Genomic DNA, 18,495 nt, shown 5'->3' with positions numbered 1-18,495 from the left:
AATATTCACAAATACTATTACTCCCATAATTAAAGGCAAACAATCCAATATGTTTTGTGGAGATTGGAGAGGGGTGTGCCCTGCAAGCTTATGTTTTGCCCTCCTTATTCTCTTTTTGCTTAAATGCGTACTTCTTTTTTTCTTCTTTTTGGGCAAAAAATGCGTACTCCAAATATATATTTTAACGTCTAATATTCACAAATACTATTACTCCCATAAATTAATGATGGATCGATCCACTCACTGCTAATAACATGTTTTCTTCTATAAATGAAGGTTCTCAGTCCTCTCACTAGATGCTTTTAAGGTTAGTAGCAACAAAACTTTTTAGAGCTATATATTTTACTGTCCTCACTGGTCTCCAGCTCAAGTTTTGATGGTGAAAATTAAATTGTATCAACATCACACAGACAACAAGAGATTGTAGAAATCCAATTTTTTTTAAATCATATAAAATACTCTCTTTGATTCTACAAGAAGAATTTTCTAAGTTTTTCTTTTTTCTTCATAAAACTAGATTTTAAGCATTTTATGCATAATTTTTTAACTAATGGTAATGAATTGTAAAATTAAAAAAAAAAAACTGAAAAAAATTTAAACTTAGGGAATTACTATTGGTTGATAAATGTGAGTAAAAATAATTTTGGTTCGATGTTAAATTTATTAAAAGGTACTGATGGAGTTATTTAGTATTTAGTTATATTGGACATATCAGAATAGTACTGATCTGTTGATCCAGAAAGCACACTTCCAGCTGCTTGTTCGGGAAATCGCACAGGAGATGAACATATTTACTTCAAACCCTCTCAATCTTTCCTTTGATTTGGTTTTTGAATTCGATTTGTGAGTTCTCATTCATTGTTCTGTTATTTTATCAGCCTGAATTGCGGTTCCAAAGTCATGCTTTGCTGGCTTTACAAGAGGCGGCAAAAGCCTTTCTTGTCTGATTTTTCGAGGATTCCAATTTGTGTATCATTCATGCAACGAGAGTCACCATCATGTCCAGAGATTTGCAGCTGGCTATGCGCATTCGTGGAAGGAGACTATGATTGGTTTTAATTCGATCGTTTGCCTATTATTAATGCTTTGTATCTACCTAGCTTGATCAATGATTTTTGTATATCTGTCTTGTGGGAAACCATTAAATGTGTGCAATGTTATTTAAAAGATCGTTTCTTAAACCGAGACACATATTGTGCCAGTAATAACAAAAGAAAGTATGTTAAGTGTGATGATCCAGATTTTGTGAATAAGGCTAAGGTAACTATGCATGATGCGGTTTCATACATCACTGCTTTGAAGGAAGCATTTAGATTGCAGAAATCCAAATTTTTTAAAATCATAGAAAATACTCTCTGTGTTTCTACAAGAAGAATTTTCTTAGCTTTTTATTTTTCTTCTTAAAATTAGATTTTGAGCTTTTTACGCATAAAATTACTAACTAATGGTAATGAATTGCAAAATTCACAAAAAAAAAATGAAAATATATAAACTTATGGAATTACTATTGGTTCATAAATGTGAATAAAAATAATTTTGGCTGGATGTTAAATAGGGCGTTATTTAGTATACTGTATGGGTGGGGGTGGGGGTGGGGTGGGGGGGTACGTACTTGTCTTATAATTAAGTAATACAATATGCGTACTTGTCTTATAATTAAGTAATACAATATGTGTGAGGAAACAAAACCCTATGACGAAACCTTTAAATAATATATAAGCAACACGAATTTGGAGAGATTTTTTTTCTCCACAATTCGGTAACTATACGTACGCGATGATCTTTTTGTTTTTGTTTTTTAGTGTGTGTAAATTTCGTTTGAGAAATACAATTTCGTATTTTCTGGTTCACTGAATTTCTTTTGTAGTAGTTGGTGGGATGGGTTTAAATCGGCTTCTTTAAATATATATTTTTTCGTATCCATGATAAAATTTAGTTTAAATTAATTTCCAAGTGATTTGATCAACTTAACCCTCATATTAGACATGCATTGTGTTTTGTTCTGTGTTTGATATTTTAAGACCTCTAATTTAGTGTTTGATTGGTTTGCTCTGTGTTTCAATTGAGTGCATGTGTAGTTTGTGTGCCATGTGGTCTTTAAAAGGGCTGAAACAATTGAATGGCTTATGATATTTCTTCTAGGATTCAAAATTAGAGTTGGGTAAATCCTAATCATGATATCTTTTAAGATGCTATAAAACTTGAGGAATGAGAGTTGTATTGTTTTATGCAGGACTCTTAGGTTCTGTTACTTGAAGGACTCCAAAGTCACTGTTAAAGAGAAAGTGGTAATAGCTTAATTTGAGATACTAGAGAGATTCAATGATGATCTTATATGTTTTAATGAACTACAGTTCTCTTTCTTTTGATACTAAAAGGTTTAGACCAATTTCACACCATGGCTGGAAGAAAAGTACCACCGGAGTTAACCATAGATGATTCGGTTTTATATCTCACTAATGTGAAAGAAGCATTACATGATGAACCTGCAAAATTTAAAGAATTTCTCAAGGTCTTGATTGATATTAAAGGTCATCGGTATGAATCATTTTCTTTAATCTACACAACAAACACACATGTGTGATTTTGATTCTGATGTTACTATAAATCTTTTTGTAGAATCAATAAAGAGAGTGGCATTGCAAGGATGACTGAACTCATTAAATGGCACCCGTGGCGGCTTGTTGGTCTCTGTTTCTTCCTTCCCAAGGCTAAGACAACTATCCATGCCAAGGCTAACAAAGTTTTAGGCCAATCTCAAACCATAGCCGTCATAAAAGTATCACCGGAGCTAACTAAGTCTAATGTGCATGCTTATGTGGCTTCTGTGAAGGAGGCAGTCCATGATAAACCTGCAAAATATAAAGAATGGATCAACATATTCAAATATTTTAAAAATCGGAGGTATGGAATATTTCTCATGATATGATCGGTTTTGCTCTTACTTTTAACTCCCATTCTATTACACAACAAAACACACATTGTGAACTAACTCTGATGTTACTTGGCTCTTTGTAGAGTTGATGTAGCTACTGTCTTTGCAAGGGTGAAGGGACTCATGAAAAACCACCGGAAGCTTCTTCTTGGTTTGAGCGTCTTCCTGCCTAATATACCTCTTGAGGCTGAGCAACATATTACGTCAGCTGGGGATAAGATGACCATCCCTCCCGAGGACGAGAAACATATTGTGTCTGGTGTTAAGTGTGATGATCTGTATTTTGTGAACAAGCGTAAGGTGACTATGCATGATGCGGTTTCATACCTCAATGATGTGAAGGAAGCATTTCATGATGAACCTACAAAATATGAAGAATTTCTCAAGCTCATCCTTTTAGTTGGGACTAAGATAACCATCCCTCCGGAGGTTGAACAACATATTATGTCAGCTGGTGCTAAGATAACCATCCCTCCCGAGGCTGAGAAACATATTACGTCATCTGGGGATAAGATGACCATCTCTCCCAAGGCTGAGCAACATATTGTGTCGGATAACAACAAAAGAAAGCGAGCCAAGTGTGATGATCCAGATTATGATCCAGATATTGTGAACAAGCCTAAGGTATAAAATGCTCAAATTATATAAATTGTAATACAAAAAAAATACCATTATGATCATTCTTTATTTGCTAACTTGTTGTGCTTCTCCATGGAAGAAGCTAAAAAGAAAAGGAAAGAATGTGTCTCCACCAAAGAAAAAGGTGAAACTTAGCAAGCGCACAATCCATTGTAAGAAATGTGGTCAAGCGGGGCACAATTCTCGATCATGTGGTAAGAAAGCTAGTTAGTTTAGTCCTTTTTCATCTTGAAATCAGTTTTGTGGGGGAACCTACCTGATTGTTGTTGTGATTGTATCTTATGTTGTTACATGGCTGTGTTTCAGGCTTGTGGAAGTAGTGGATCGCTAATGAAATCGTCTCACTCTCGGCGAAATACTCAACAAGTAGAAGATTAGAAGCAAGTGCGAGGACTGTTTTTTTGGCCTTCTTAATAGTATGAAAAGTTGTGAACTCATACATATTGTACTGTTTTCTTTGCACTGAAGATGTTATACATCAATATATTGATAATGTTATATACATCACCAGTAATGCGTACTCGCATCAATTTATTGAATGCTTCTTTAAACTCAGTTCTAGTGGGTGTGAAAATTCTATTGGAGAAGTCACTAAAAAGATGATTCTGAGTTCAACGTGTTTTAAAATAGGTTAAAGTTCTTGTTCATAAATTAACCAAAGACCAAATTTCAATCCGCAGATTCTATGTAAAGACAACAACAAGCGAAAAGCAAACATATACACTTTTCGCTGGTCGATCAGATCTTAGACGCTTTCCGGGTTAGTAGCAACAAACCCTTTTTCGCAATTTCACTGACCGACTCCTTTTACAGGCCTCATGTGCCAAGTTGCAACCTTCGTCTCTCCAGATCAAGCTGAAAATGAAGGCAAAAAATGTTTATTATCACACACGAGGCTTGATCAACATTGCACGATGGAATGCAAGTAACCTAATATAACACCAGAGGCTCAACTGACATTAGACATTGAGGTTGCAAGTGACACTTACCACTTTCTTGACTCGGTTGTTGGCAGCATCAGTTCCACCAAAGACACAATCTGAAAAATACGGGCTACGAACGCGTACTTCTTTCATCACCAGAATGTCTGAGTTTTCCCATTGCACAGGAAGCCTAGAAGGAAAATAAATTCACATGTGATTCATTTGAAAGAGAGAAAGCAAATTCTACCGTTTCCTCTCAACTAGATATGATTTATGTAGTCTAAAACTATGTATCTAGACAGCTTCTTAATTGTATCACAGAGAAGGCTAAAGATACTCCACACTAGGCACACAACATATGTAGTCTACAGATAAAGAAAATAGAAACTTTGCATATATGTAGTTGCAAAGCTAGCATCATCGTAAACATAGAGCAATACAAGGCTTTTAAATCAAGTCCAGATTCTAACAATTTATCTTTGGCAATAACACATTAGAGGCTAAAACAAATTCCTCAAAATCAAGCAATTGTTTACAAAGAACTAATCTTCAACTACACATATCATCTGATTAAAGATCTCGTCCCATTGTATAAACTCATGATCACTCTAAGCTCTGTTTCCCTCTTAGAGATAAGCTCGAAAACGAATAAAAGAAAGAGAAGAGACTTACGTCTTAGACAAAGCGTCGAAGATGCTCTGGGCCTCTGCTGTAACACCAACTCCCATTCTCTCAGCATCTGCTTCCGCTTGCCTGTGCGCTCAAATACGTTTTTTCCCCAAGTAAGCTAATAATAAGCAAATCAGATTAAAGATTGAATTTTTTTGAAAGGATTGAAAAACAACAACAAGTAACCTGATAGCAAGTGCCTCTTTAGCTCGGAGACCGTGAAGATCAACAGAACACTTGTCTGTATCAAGCGGATCTTCAGCTTTGCCTAAATACGAAACCCCTGTAATAAAACTCGCATTCACCATCCTTGTGTTCTTCAAATGCCCAGGTCTAGGTTTCGATCCCTCTTGTAATAACCCAATCAATGACTCGTCAAGGATTCCACAAATTCAGCTCATGATTATATATAATATTATAAATAAAAAGAAACAAATTTGATGAAACAATTTGAAAAAACAAATTAAGGAAACTAAGTGAGATGAGGTCACATCGAACAAAGGATATCAAAAAAGACGAAGTTGGGAATAGGGTCGTAAGCCATGACGATCCCTCGGAACTCATCTCCGGTGATCACCTTGATTAAATAAATATTCCCCACCGCGAACTTCTCTCCTTCTCCTCCTATATCGCTGGCCACCGATGCTCCTGCTGGATCCATGGCGGCCGCCTGAATCTCTCTCCTCCTCCGGCTTCTGTATCGGCCGAAGTACGGAAACAATATTGAAATATATATCATCACAAATCTACTGACCTTAAGCCCAAATCCTTAATGGGCTTATAATGGATTTTTCAACACGCTGCGTTTTAAACATTAGTATGTACTTCGGTTAATACGAGTAAACCGATCGAATCCAAAGAAATCTAAATACGATTATCCATAACCAAAATCCGAAAACCCCAAAGCAAAATCGAACCAAAATTCTGGATTTGATCACATCTGGATGCCATGAATAATTGTTGGTTTTTAAATGAGTTTTAGATTATAGTTTTTGATTTTTAGATTTTGGTTTTTGATTTTTGGGTTTTTAGTTTTTTGGGATAGATTTTTTAAGTTTTAAATAGTTTTGAATGGTGATTTTTTATAGGTTTTTTCCTTCTTAATTACAAAGGAAACAAAAATGAAAATGTCGTGACTTTTTTTTTTTAAAATCTCAAATTTTGTGGATTCTAGTATTTACTAATAATTAGATAAAAAAACTAAAAACTAATTTCCCTATTATTTAAGGAATCTATTTATTCTAAAATTATGAATGGAGAAAAAAATGAGTTTTTGAAAAATAAAATAAAAAAACTATGTAGAATCTACCACGACCTTATTGATATAGACCACATGTCAAGGATGAGCTAATGTAATGGTAGACAAAGATTATAATTAACATTTTTGAAATAAAGTTTGTGTTCTAACATTTTATTTATAAATTTTACATAATTAATATTTTTCTGTTTGAATAAATATTAAAACTTAGATAAAATATCTGTAATAAAATCTAATCAAGAATGTTAACTAATATATCTTACTTTCCTTAATTACGAGTTTTCAATTAAAATATCTATAAATTATCACAATTCAATAACACAACTGTTTATCATCAATACACTAATATATATATAACAATGTATCATCTATATTAAAAAACAAAGAAAATTAATCAATTATAATATTATATATATAAATAAAAGAAAAAATTATCAGGTGGTGTACCAAAGATTAAATCCTATTTTTATTCATTTTAATTTTGTTATAACAGATTAGCGAATAATGAAGTAATGAACCACCATCAAATCGGAGATAATCATATGTTTATCTATCTATGTATCATTACAGTATGGCGGCATCTGATTTTTTACATGGAGACATGATTGGATCATCTTAAGGACCAAATACTTAATGTTGTCAAATTTAAATTTTTAATTTCTTCTAATTGTTTAATGGTTCATTGGTTTAAATGCTGAACAGTTTTGGTCTTGTTCTTTCTCGGGTCATGTGAATTATGAATAATCATAACTAATGGTGAATAGTCATAACTAAATGTTCAATTTCAGTACTTCACATATGTTTTTGTCAATTCACTGGGTTGTTCATGTATATTAAATTGCCTAAAGGTTTGTTTTGACAGTTTTGTTGGATATATAATTAATAATTTATAGATCTATATTTTAATTATTTAAATTCTTAAAATTATGAATTGAGACAGTTTTAGTAAAACAAGATTAGACTTTCAGATGCTATAAATTTTATGGTTTTAGAATTGAATTTGTAATATTTAGAAAATATTATTGATAATAAATTACAAATTCACTTATACACATAACATACATATATTTAAATTTATGAATGATAATATCATTTGTCGTATTTTAATAACCTATAATATTATCAAAATAAAAATGATGCATATTTAAAAGCTATGTAGATATTTCAAAGTTATGTAAAAATGATGCATATTCAAAACTAGAGAAATTGATAAGGTTTGTCAAAGCTATTATGAGAAGAAGTGGAAAGATGTCTTGGTGACGTGGATTTAATAGGGGAAAGCAGAGACTGGGATCTAAACAGAAGCTTCCAAAGCGTTGCTCCTCTTCTATGTGGTAGATTGGAAACGCCGCGTTTTAGAGATTAGTATAGAGATCACCAAATATTATGTCGTCGTCAGTTATTTTATCCACCAAATCGGAGATAATCATCGTCTCTGTATCAATGGCGGCCGTAACCATCACACTCGCTTTGTCTGTTGATCCTCTCAAACCAAGCCAACCAACGAAGTTTGGATTCTCCTCTTCTTCTTCTTTGCCTAGATATCCTTTACTCTACTCGTGTAAATCTCACCGTTCCACCTCCAACCTCAGATTCGCTTTCCCTCCTTCGCATTCTCCAGTCTCGACAGTTACAGAAACGGGAGATGAAGAAGCTACGAAATCAACCGGAAGCTACGCGTTTCTAGAGGAATCGTTTCGCACCGGGAGGTTTTTGAGCAACGACGAGTTGGAGAAGTTGAAAACTCTCGAAGGGTTTGCGTATTTTCAGGAGCTTGAATCTGGGACGATGTGGGTTCGGGTTATGAGATCTGATGAGATGGACTCGACGGTGCATCTCTTGGCTGAGTCATTTGGCGAATCGATGCTATTGCCTTCTGGTTGTGTTACGGTTTTTGGTTAAGCAGTATTTGATTGAGAGGAGAGAAGTGTTGCCACACGCAGTGACCTTAGTTGGGTTCTTTAGGAAAAAAACTACTGATGGGTGTAGTGATGGAGAGGAGGCTGAGATGGCTGGTACTGTAGAGGTGTGTTTGGATAAACGTGGCGCTAATGCTTCACCTCCTTCCCCAACTCCTCCTAAGGAATCACCTTATATTTGCAACATGACTGTGAAAGAAGATCTTAGAAGGTATTTGACACTCCTCTCTGTACTGTATGATTCCAAGAAGATTTGTGTTGTTAATCTTGTTGATTTGTGTTATGACTTGTTAGGAGGGGAATTGGATGGCATTTGTTGAAGGCGAGTGAGGAACTGATATCTCAGATTAGTCCATCAAAAGATGTATATTTGCATTGTAGGATGGTGGATGAAGCTCCGTTCAATATGTACAAAAAAGCAGGGTATGAGGTTGTGAAGACAGATACTGTTTTGGTGCTTTTGATGTTACAACGGCGTAAGCATTTGATGCGCAAAAAGCTTCCACCTTGTTGCACCAGTCCTTCGGATACGGTAGATATAGAGAGGTCTGAAAATGAGCTCACCTCATCTGCTAATGCGTGAACACGGGTACGGTTTTTTTTCTATCAATGTACCAATTAGTTTGGTATTTGTCTCCCTTGTTTGAATTCATAACAAAATTTTGATGTAAACCAAGTAATTCACAATTGGTTGTGATTCATCATGTAGGTGCTAAATGTGACTTGACCAAGGACTCGGGTTCATACCCTGTTTGCTTCAACTTGCTGTTTATAAAATCTTAGTTGAGGTACGCTACACACGCTCTTATGTTTATCAAACGTATTTTACAAGCTTTACCTGTTGTTGTTAGCTTCATGCTTCTAGTAGTGGCAGTGATTGTGTTCTTGTTCATATATATATGTGGTCCAATCTTCAAGCATAAGGCAAAACGAAACAGAAAAGGCTACACCTGTTTATATATATACTCATTTCTCTTCAAGCAAAACATAAATGACAAATACACCATACCATACAAATATATGTATTATTTGATCCAGTATGCTTTGTGCCTCTATAGTATATATATATACACATCCAAATAATATCGTTTAGCAGCTGGAAGTTGAATTCAAATTTTCCCATATATATAATTAAAGATTGCTTTGTTTTATGTTATCAAGTTTCATCAGTGGCCTCTCATTTTAGGAAAAATGATAGTAATCCATATTACTGGTTTCAAAGAAATTGATGTCTAGAGCCTTCTGAATGTAGGAATCGTCCCACCCAAACCACCCTTCGAGTTTGTATAGATAATTAGTTGCAGTTCCTTAACACAATCCATCACTGAAGGTCGCTCTTTACTCTCTATACGGATGCACCGTGACGCCAGATCAGCAAACATAGCTATAGCTTCCATGCTGTATGAATTCCTAGGCAGCTCTGCATCTATAACTTTTCGCAATTTCTTTCTGTCATTCAGTATATTTCTAACCTGAAGCATAGGGAAAATTGACAGTTTATTCCTATGTTAAGTGTTTGCCAAAAAAAAAATTTAATTCCTATGTTAAGTTTCCTGATCAGGTTTGTACAAACAAAAAAAAAAGTTTCCTGATCAGTAAACTATTTGTGTCTGTGAATCTTAGAACCTAGAAGGTCCATTTACCTGTAGCACCAGGTTCTGTTCATTTGGGCCCTGAGTTAAGTCAACTGCTCTGCGTCCAGTAAGTAGTTCTAGCAGTACAACCCCAAATGCATAAATGTCGCTTTGTAGAGTAAGTTTACCTGTCTGCCACAGGAAAAATTGGAACAAATTTATGCTAAAAACTTTTTTTCCTTGCTTTGGGGTTCTGATATGTGAGTGAGATAAAGTTCCTATTCCTAGCAATTTCATGTCACTACTAGCAAGTTTTAAATTTAGTAAGTAGCGTATACTGAAGAACCCTTTGCCATCTCATCCTCATTTACAGGATGAGAATCATGTGTAGGTAGGTTTAAGTAAGAATCTTTACCGATGTATATTCTGGGTCGAAATATCCGAATGTTCCTAGAACTCTTGCTGTCACACAAGTATCCTTCCCTTCTGGCATCAACTTTGCTAGTCCAAAGTCGGATATCTGCAAGGATTATACCCACGTCTTAGTTTTAGTGTATGGCTGATATTAATGCGGCATAGAGCACCCATTTATTTTATTTGTTTTATAAGCACCTTTGCATTATAATTGGAATCTAGTAGCACGTTAGTAGATTTGAAATCTCTGTGAACAATTGGAATCCCAACAGAAGAACTTGAATGGAGATACGCTAGTCCTTTTGCTGCCCCAAGTGCAATCCTGAGCCTTATTGGCCAGCTAATTTTGGCTTCTTTAATTCCTGTGACAAAGACACGGTTTAGTGGCCAATTGGCTTTTCGTGGATAGGACTTTTCTTTCATTGGCTTACCATTCAAATGATCTTGCAGGTTTCCATTTTGCATATATTCATATACTAGAAACCGGTGTTTTCCATCTGCACAATAGCCGATTAAAGCGACCAGATTTGGATGGTCAAGTCTGCTCAAGATATCCACCTCCACACGAAATTCTCTTTCTCCGTCAGCTTTTTTAAAAGGAGGTAAATCCATCTTCTTGATTGCAACTACCTTCAAATAGCGAGGGATCAAGATAATATGTATGCTATTCTTATAGCTCATCATTCTCATTACTTGTAAAAATTGTTTCTAACATTACAAAGGCTGTAAATCACATAAATAAAGCTATATAGTTCCTACCTCTCCTGTTTTTAAAGTGCCTTTGTAAACTCGGCCAAAGCCTCCTTTACCGAGTAGATTCTCATCACTGAAGGAACTAGTGGCCTCCTCCATTTCTTTGAGGGTATAAACTGATGACCCGTATCTTCGTTTCCTTGGCTGAGACGCCTGATCTTCGATTTGCCAGCACTCTGCTGTTCTGTAGATCCCTGAGAAGAAGGTTAGTTTCACAAAGATGTTTCAGTTTCACCTAAACCCTTTTTTTATTCAGTAATAGTAATGCCGGAAAACAAAAATGGTAACATACTTTTATGCCATCTGGCGAAGATGATGGAGAAAAGGAACGTACATGGATCCGTATCATAAGATTTGCTTCTCCTTCGTTTGTTCCAAGCCGAAACAAGTGGAAAATGCATAGCTTTTAGCTTGGGGTTGGCTTTTCCTATGCTTTGTAGATGCGAGAGACCATGAGAAGAAAGCTTCTGGTATGTCTTTTTGTAGTGGTGAATCCTTTGGAAGTTAGTTGCTTCCAAAGAAACAGAAAAGATTGTTGTGGTTGAAGATGATAGATATAGAGGAGTGTATGAAGTTAATTGATTTTGAGGGTAAGATTTCTGAAATACTCAACAGCAGTATTTCAACTACCGAAGTTCAAGAAAGAGAGGAGAGAGAGAAAGAGAAAGAGACGGTAGAGCTGAAGAATACGTAGATTACATGTACGTAAAGCAAAAGAAAATGAGAGCATCTTGAGAAAGACTTTGATGTCGAGTTCTCGGTTCGGTTCTCTTGTCTGAATCTATCAGAACATGCGTACGTACGTATCTGTGTCGATCAAGAAGAGAGATGGGACGCTGCTTTCAGTTTTTTTTCCTTCCCTTTCTCGTTTCAATTCTTTTCTACTATATATGTTTTTTTAATCAATAATGTTGTTTTCATGCGTCCGTTGATATATATATATATATATAAATATATATATATATATATATATATTTTATAATAATAAACCTTGGTGACAAAATTACTCATTAACAAGATCGTGGCATATGTCAATTGTATCATTCAGATGTTGACACATGTCAATTCATTATTAAAATTTTAAAAAATAAAAATATAAAATTCAAAACCTAACCTAAAAAAGTTTTATATAGTAATCCCTCTGTCTCACAAAAATTGATGTTTTGGTATATTTTTTTGTCCCACAAAGATTGATGTTTTGTAAATTTCAAGATGTAATCATTGAAAATATTTAAAATTTTGAATTGTTATTAGTTTATATTTTCTCTCTCTACCAAAAAGTAATTATAAATTAATTTACAAATAAAAACTAAAATTTTTCTTAATATGTGTGAAAGTGTCAAAACATCCATCTATGTGAGACAAAGGGAGTAGTAAATAGATAAAATAAAATCTAATTTTGTGAAGTGATCTTACTGCAGTGGCATAAGGTAAGTCCATTTGTAGAAGACACCATCACACCAGGGATCGAGTCCCACTTCCTACGAATGTAGGAATTTGGCTAATGGGCCAGCCAGTTGTGGTCCAATGGTTAACAAAAAAAAAAAATCTAATTTCATCTAAAATCTAATTATAAGATAAATTATATATATATACCATAAAATTCAAAATTATAATATTGTTTACTTATTTTAATTTTAAGTTGCTATCATATTATATAAAGTTGGGTTTTGAAAGTTAGTCATTAACAAGATTTTGACATGTGTCAAGTCTATATCAATATGAGATTTTGATATCTGTAAAACTTAATATTTAATAGAAAAGATTTGAAATTACAACAAAAACAATATATTTTGTTTTAAACAATATTAATAATGTAAAAACATAATTATCAAAAAAATTACAAAAATTAAAAGTTTTTAAATAATTATAAGGAAATTACATATATATATATATATATATAATTCAAAATTATAACATTATATACTTATTTTAAATTTTAAGTTATTAATTCTACAAAAAAATAGAAATAGGATTAAGAAAATATACAGTTAATTATTAATTATAAATTTTGTAAATACTCACTTCTATATAAACATAGATTGTCTCATACTTTTCATCTAACAAAATAATTTATTCAAAAATATTGCTTTCAACTTTGTTCTATTGGTAAAAGTTTTTTAATAGAAAGATAAATTTTTCTTATTTTTTAAACCAAAAATTTCTCATACTTTCTCCTTTTTCAGTTTGTAATAGGCAAGATTAATATATTGATCCAAAAAGATGAATATATGCGTTTTCTTTTTTGAATACTATGTATTTAAAAATTTAATGTAGTATTTTTAGAATTTTTTATTTAAATTTTCTTTTCACCTTTGAGTTATTTCGAATTCATAAATTATCGTGCTTATAATTTTCTATTGCTTTATTTATGTCAAATTAATTTTCTTCTATTTTTTCAACATTGATTGGTTGGTCATAGACCGTTTTTGTGCAACCATAATTGCTACCATTCATTCAATCTCAAAGGGAGATAAAGAGTAGAAGCTCATCAACCTAATGGTTAGATAAAATAGGCTAATCAAACACAAACTTACAACAAACATAGATAAATAGATTGGAAAAACATAAATTGTTGTTGATAGATCTATTGGAGTTCAGAGACTGTGACATCCTGGTTTACGAATAGGTTTAAAAGAATTGATTTGGCCACCGATGTCACCAAACTACACTTATCTTTTCAATTAAGGGTCCTGAGAGAACTCTAGAGTTAGGCGTGCTTGAGCTGGAGTAGTTTCAGCATAGGTGACATTTTGGGAAGTGATTGTCGGAACTGTGCGAGTGAGGACAAAATATAGAAAAAGATCATATGGTGATTTATAAGGGTAAATATTTAAAGCTTTCCGGACGTAACAAACTGACCGTCGGATATGGGTGGGCTAGAAGTAGACGTGGGGTCCACTGAGAAAGGTGGTCCCATGGATTGGGAGTGGACATAGGCTCACTAAGCAAGGTGGCATTCAAGGCGTTCTAGAGAAAAAAGGCTACATCATAGTGTATCAAAGACACTTCCACGAATAAATTGGAAAATTTAACATTAGTTACTATCAAAAGATTTTATGATGTTAGAAAATGGTCTTTAGTTTCATTGATTGTCGGAGCAAGCCATTTTGAGATAGCTAAAAGACGTGAACATGTTCTCTCTACACATGAGGAGGGCAGAGCCGAGGTTCTCTCTATGGTGGAGGACGTTTGACGCAAGATTATCTTCTCTAGGGAGGAATGTGGAGGAGATTGGACGCAAGGTTAAAGGTAGAGCCAAGGTTCTCTCCATGGTGGAGGAGGTTGGACGCAAGGTTTTCTCCATAAGGAAAGAGGGATGAACTGAGATTCTCTCTATGGTTGGTCATACACTATTGTGATGTTACATCATTGATTAATATATTATGTAATATATTTTTTATTCGAAATGTTTTTTGAGCCAATAATTTTAGTAATTAAAAAAACTATGCAAAAGTGAAAGTAAAAAAATATATAATAGTTGGCTTAATGTGTTCATACAGACATTTTCTAGGTGGTGGTAAAGAATATATTTGTAACATACAATATATTTAGGTGTAAAAAATACGCTTTTAATGGTAACATACATAAAAGATTTGTCAATGAATATAAATCAGTATATTATAGCAAAAATAAAACTTATAAATAACGTTATTTATAAAATTCCTGCACATCGGGTGGGTCCTTATCTAGTATTACAAGAAAAAGACCCTTACTTTTTATATAAGATAAAAAAAAATTATTGTGAAAATTAAACAATTAGTTACTGTTTCTAAAAAAATGTAAATACTCACCTTTACATAAAGAAAAATATTATTGATGTAAAAAAAAAATAGATCGTCTCATATTTTTTCTACCAATCAAATAATTTATTCAAAAGACTGCTATTGTAATATATATGATAGGAGTATGTAAGATTAACTTATGCGTTTTTGTAACTATAAAAATGTTAAAGTGAAGAGACATATAATGAGTTATTTAATGCGTTCATAAAGACAATTTGTTGATAGTAGTTAAGACTAAAGAGTATATTTTAACAGTAAAATATATTTGTGTGTACAAATAAACTTTTAGTGGTAATGTAGACAGTAGATTTGTAAATGGATATACATTAGTGTATTATTGCAAAAAAAAAACAATTATTTTCTATAACTAAGTTTTTCTTTTTAATTTTATACATTGTTTTTACTTACGAAAAGAATTAAATATATATTCTTTGTTAAATTTCATTTAATTTTAATACTTTTGAACTCATCTACAACTATTTTTTCTAACTAAAAGTGTATCTATTTTTTTTTTCAACCAAACAATAAATTAAAAGGAATTTTTTCGGTTAGTTGTCCAAGCCAGAGGGAAGGGGTTTACAAAAGAAACTTCAGAGATAAGAAAATGCAAACCACGAACAAGACAATCCACCTTCGAATTTGTCGCATGCGGGATCCAAGAGATGGAAAATAGTAGAAAAAACTCCAGCGAATTAAACTCATCGAGCAAGTTGGAGAAGGATGGCCAATATTCAGGGGAATGCACCATAGTAAGTAACTCAGCACGTATCCGCTCCATAGCCCACAACAACGCTTCAAACTCTGAATGCAGGGGGGAGAGGCTCCGTCTTAAACACTTGGCCCCCAAGAACAAGGTTCGCTCCTCACCAACGCAATACCACCAGCCCAATCATGAATGCTCATTGGTTGCTTTCCAAGAACCATTAATTTGACAACAAGGTGAAGAAACCTGGACATCCGAGGACGGAGATGGAGCCGACATGACCGCCGTAAAAGATAGCGCCTTTTCCCAGGCTAACTTATCGCCCAAAGCCTAAGCAATTATATCATTTGTCTCGATCTCTAAACCTTAAAAACAAAATTATTTATAACCTTACAGATTGCTCATAAAAATCATGGTAATTGAAGAAGTTGATCAGGATCATCCTGTTGAGAGACATCCCTCCAAAAAACAAAATCCAAATTTGAGTATACCGAATCATATGAAAAACTCTCTGATTAGACCGGAGTCAGAGATAAATCCTAAACTTCCCACGAGTGAGGGCATTCAAAAAAAATATGATTAATAGTCTCAACCGCAAAGTCGCACCTTTTACACCAGATATTTATGTTGGACACCTCGGTGTATCTAATTACTTTTATAGATAGTTTTTACTTACTAAAAATACTTACTTTATATTCTTGGTTAAATTTTATTTTATTTTAAAAACTCTAAATCTGCACATCGGGCGGGTCCTAATCTAGTATAAGTATATTTTGTAAGAAAACCTATAATTTTCTTAAAAGCAATCTTAGTATTATAAATAGGTTTTCACCCGCGGTACACCGTGGGACTAAATTATAATCTAATGTATTGTAAATAATAATTTTAATTTATTTAGTTTTCAAATTCCCAATTAATTAAATTTTATCTAATTAATTTATAATTTTGTTTAGAATGTTTTTTCTTCTTCTTACGTTTTATACAGTTTATAAACTAATTATATTAAATTTGTTACTAGATAGAATATAAATTTTTAAAACACTTAGTTTTGTTTTCTATAAATAAACAGAGGTATATGTCTATATGGTATGTTAGTGTATATTTTTATGTGTATACAATTTTTTTTTTTAGAATATTAAGAATGTGTTGTAGTATGTGTAATATTAAATAATTTATAAGTTAATTTTACAAATCTATAGTATATGAAATAAACTAATAGTTTTAGTGTTGGTTCTATAGTCCAAACCCGCAATGCTAGGCGGATCACGCAACATGTTCAAAGATTTTTAATCCGCAAAAACTCATCATATGAAACCCGTGAAAGTAAAATATAGTATGTGAGACTAAAAGTTACTTTTTATCAAATCAGTTTTTTTTAATTTTTAAAGAACAATACCTATTCACTCACCTCCTCATAAAATAAAAAAAATAAAATCTGTATATATTTACAGTTATGTTTGTTACCTTTTAAAACACTTAGTTTCTATAATAAAAAAAATATAAGTAGAGTTAATTGTGTTTCTTAAATTAAATTTTTAATGTGAATGGCATGGCTGTAAATAAGTGCCAACTTAAGGATTTATTTTATAAATAAGTGCCAACTTCAGGATTTTGTAAGGCAACCAAGGTGGAGTGTGAGGAGGTGCTAAACTGTCTGACTTTATATGAGAGAGCTTCCGGTCAGATGATTAACTTTGCTAAATCCGCAATCACCTTTGGGAGTAAGGCCACTGTTGAAACGAAAGATCTAGTCAAGAACATACTGGGGATAACTGAAGAAGGAGGCTTTGGGTCGTATCTAGGATTACCAAAATGCTTTAGTGGTTCCAAACAGGCTCTTTTAGCTTTTATAGGAGATAAGTTGAAAGGTAGACTCCATAGTTGGTTTGCTAAATCCCTCTCGCTGGGAGTTAAGGAAGTGCTGCTTAAATCCATTGCAATGGCTCTGCCAGTATATGCGATGTCCTGGTTCCGGTAGAGTAAGAATCTTTGTAGGAAAATAACCAGTGCGATGACTGAATTCTGGTGGAGTTACTGCGAAGGACAAAGGAAAATTGCTTGGGTGGCGTGGAAAAAGTTATGCACAACCAAAAGTGAGGGAGGTCTAGGGTTCAAAGACTTAAGTGATTTCAACCAGGCTTTGCTCGCTAAACAGTCCTGGCGTATGCTGAACAACCGACTTCCCTGGTGGCAAGATTCTATAAGAGTCGTTATTTTTGGAAAAAATCGATCCTGGATTGTGGGATTGGTTCTCGCCCGTCTTATGCTTGGCATAGCATCATTCATGGTCGAGAACTGCTGAAGAAGGGTTTACTTAAAGTGATTGGTGATGGTAGATAGACATTGGTTTGGCAAGAGAAGTGGTTACAAGAGAAACATCCTCGGGCTCCATACCGCTTCCAAACTTTCTTTGATGTCGGGTTGAAGGTCGCGGACTTGAGAGACCCGATGAGTGGTCAATGGGATGTCTCCAAAGTGAATGAACTGTTTTGCCCATTAGATGCAGCACAAATCTTGACAATGAAGCTAAGGGTGGGGAGAGAGGATCGTTATATATGGCCATATAATAAGGCAGGGGCATATTCAATTAAAAGTGGGTATTGGTTGCTACGAACCTTACCTACATTATATGAAACAAAGTCGGAGGAGGTGGTTAGATCCAACAAACTAAAAGCAGAGATTTGGAGGATAAAGACGGTCCCCAAGATTAAAATGTTTATGTGGAGAATGCTCTCTAGAGCTCTAGCAGTGACAGACAGGTTAACTTCAAGAGGGATTGTAATGGACTTGCGCTGCTTAGTTTGTGGTTGCCAGGTCGAGACTATCGGACACACGATTTTTGGGTGCCATGTAGCTCGACAAGCCTTCGCTTTAGCTAATATCCCGGTTCCTATGGGAGGTTTCTCTGACCTCCATGTTGAGA

At 33.9% G+C, this 18,495-nt stretch overlaps 4 protein-coding genes across 7 annotated transcripts; 2 read left to right on the top strand and 2 right to left on the bottom strand.

The window, feature by feature from the left end:
• The first annotated feature begins 2,384 nt into the window (after positions 1 to 2,384).
• LOC147928039 (uncharacterized) lies at positions 2,385 to 4,129 on the top strand. Of its 2 annotated transcripts, none has more exons than XM_087484678.1 (5): positions 2,385 to 2,538; positions 2,620 to 2,904; positions 3,019 to 3,559; positions 3,654 to 3,768; positions 3,881 to 4,129. In XM_087484678.1, the coding sequence occupies exons 1-5, from the start codon at positions 2,399 to 2,401 to the stop codon at positions 3,892 to 3,894; spliced, it is 1,095 nt and encodes a 364-aa protein (XP_087340804.1). In that variant the 5' UTR covers positions 2,385 to 2,398; the 3' UTR covers positions 3,895 to 4,129. The 2 variants fall into 2 exon arrangements, with proteins under 2 accessions (XP_087340804.1, XP_087340805.1); XM_087484679.1 differs by having other exon boundaries at positions 3,654 to 3,780; positions 3,876 to 3,952.
• Positions 4,130 to 4,136: 7 nt separating this feature from the next.
• LOC104741096 (uncharacterized) lies at positions 4,137 to 5,946 on the bottom strand. Its single transcript, XM_010461875.3, has 5 exons — positions 5,674 to 5,946; positions 5,353 to 5,518; positions 5,170 to 5,250; positions 4,564 to 4,687; positions 4,137 to 4,429 (listed from the first exon to the last, which is right to left on the bottom strand). Exons 1-5 carry the CDS (start codon positions 5,903 to 5,905, stop codon positions 4,391 to 4,393), a joined length of 642 nt encoding a protein of 213 aa, XP_010460177.2. The 5' UTR covers positions 5,906 to 5,946; the 3' UTR covers positions 4,137 to 4,390.
• A 1,686-nt stretch (positions 5,947 to 7,632) lies between these two features.
• Positions 7,633 to 11,091, top strand: LOC104741094 (GCN5-related N-acetyltransferase 5, chloroplastic). 2 transcript variants are annotated; one of them, XM_010461872.3, is made up of 4 exons: positions 7,633 to 8,554; positions 8,638 to 8,932; positions 9,053 to 9,131; positions 10,782 to 11,091. In XM_010461872.3, the coding sequence occupies exons 1-2, from the start codon at positions 8,238 to 8,240 to the stop codon at positions 8,924 to 8,926; spliced, it is 606 nt and encodes a 201-aa protein (XP_010460174.2). In that variant the 5' UTR covers positions 7,633 to 8,237; the 3' UTR covers positions 8,927 to 8,932; positions 9,053 to 9,131; positions 10,782 to 11,091. The 2 variants fall into 2 exon arrangements, with proteins under 2 accessions (XP_010460174.2, XP_087341628.1); XM_087485502.1 differs by having other exon boundaries at positions 7,721 to 8,554; positions 9,596 to 11,091.
• Positions 9,279 to 11,997, bottom strand: LOC104741095 (putative serine/threonine-protein kinase PBL28). Of its 2 annotated transcripts, none has more exons than XM_010461873.3 (7): positions 11,377 to 11,997; positions 11,091 to 11,278; positions 10,763 to 10,961; positions 10,530 to 10,693; positions 10,333 to 10,437; positions 9,987 to 10,109; positions 9,279 to 9,815 (listed from the first exon to the last, which is right to left on the bottom strand). In XM_010461873.3, the coding sequence occupies exons 1-7, from the start codon at positions 11,483 to 11,485 to the stop codon at positions 9,576 to 9,578; spliced, it is 1,128 nt and encodes a 375-aa protein (XP_010460175.1). In that variant the 5' UTR covers positions 11,486 to 11,997; the 3' UTR covers positions 9,279 to 9,575. The 2 variants fall into 2 exon arrangements, with proteins under 2 accessions (XP_010460175.1, XP_010460176.1); XM_010461874.3 differs by having other exon boundaries at positions 11,419 to 11,670.
• Positions 11,998 to 18,495: the final 6,498 nt, after the last annotated feature.

The sequence above is a fragment of the Camelina sativa genome, chromosome 14 (genome assembly GCF_030686135.1).
Source record: "Camelina sativa cultivar CO46 ecotype springtype chromosome 14, ASM3068613v1".
In the NCBI taxonomy this organism is placed as follows: domain Eukaryota; kingdom Viridiplantae; phylum Streptophyta; class Magnoliopsida; order Brassicales; family Brassicaceae; genus Camelina; species Camelina sativa.
Note: the sequence above shows the minus strand (reverse complement) of the source record. Positions and strands in the feature narration are given on the sequence as shown.

What these genes read in the sequence shown, in the direction of transcription:
- LOC104741095 (XM_010461873.3), bottom strand. Translation starts at nt 11,485, where the DNA reads ATGCATTTTCCACTTGTTTCGGCTTGGAACAAACGAAGGAGAAGCAAA. An exon ending in ATTCCAATTATAATGCAAAG is followed by an intron (nt 10,438 to 10,529) that starts GTGCTTATAAAA and finishes TAATCCTTGCAG; the next exon opens with ATATCCGACTTTGGACTAGC. An exon ending in AACAGAACCTGGTGCTACAG is followed by an intron (nt 9,816 to 9,986) that starts GTAAATGGACCT and finishes CCTATGCTTCAG; the next exon opens with GTTAGAAATATACTGAATGA.
- LOC147928039 (XM_087484679.1), top strand. Translation starts at nt 2,399, where the DNA reads ATGGCTGGAAGAAAAGTACCACCGGAGTTAACCATAGATGATTCGGTT. An exon ending in ATTGATATTAAAGGTCATCG is followed by an intron (nt 2,539 to 2,619) that starts GTATGAATCATT and finishes ATCTTTTTGTAG; the next exon opens with AATCAATAAAGAGAGTGGCA. An exon ending in ATCATGTGGTAAGAAAGCTA is followed by an intron (nt 3,781 to 3,875) that starts GTTAGTTTAGTC and finishes ACATGGCTGTGT; the next exon opens with TTCAGGCTTGTGGAAGTAGT.
- LOC104741094 (XM_010461872.3), top strand. Translation starts at nt 8,238, where the DNA reads ATGAGATGGACTCGACGGTGCATCTCTTGGCTGAGTCATTTGGCGAAT. An exon ending in GTGAAAGAAGATCTTAGAAG is followed by an intron (nt 8,555 to 8,637) that starts GTATTTGACACT and finishes ATGACTTGTTAG; the next exon opens with GAGGGGAATTGGATGGCATT.
- LOC104741096 (XM_010461875.3), bottom strand. Translation starts at nt 5,905, where the DNA reads ATGATATATATTTCAATATTGTTTCCGTACTTCGGCCGATACAGAAGC. An exon ending in TCCCAACTTCGTCTTTTTTG is followed by an intron (nt 5,519 to 5,673) that starts ATATCCTTTGTT and finishes TTGGGTTATTAC; the next exon opens with AAGAGGGATCGAAACCTAGA. An exon ending in AAAGAGGCACTTGCTATCAG is followed by an intron (nt 5,251 to 5,352) that starts GTTACTTGTTGT and finishes TTGAGCGCACAG; the next exon opens with GCAAGCGGAAGCAGATGCTG.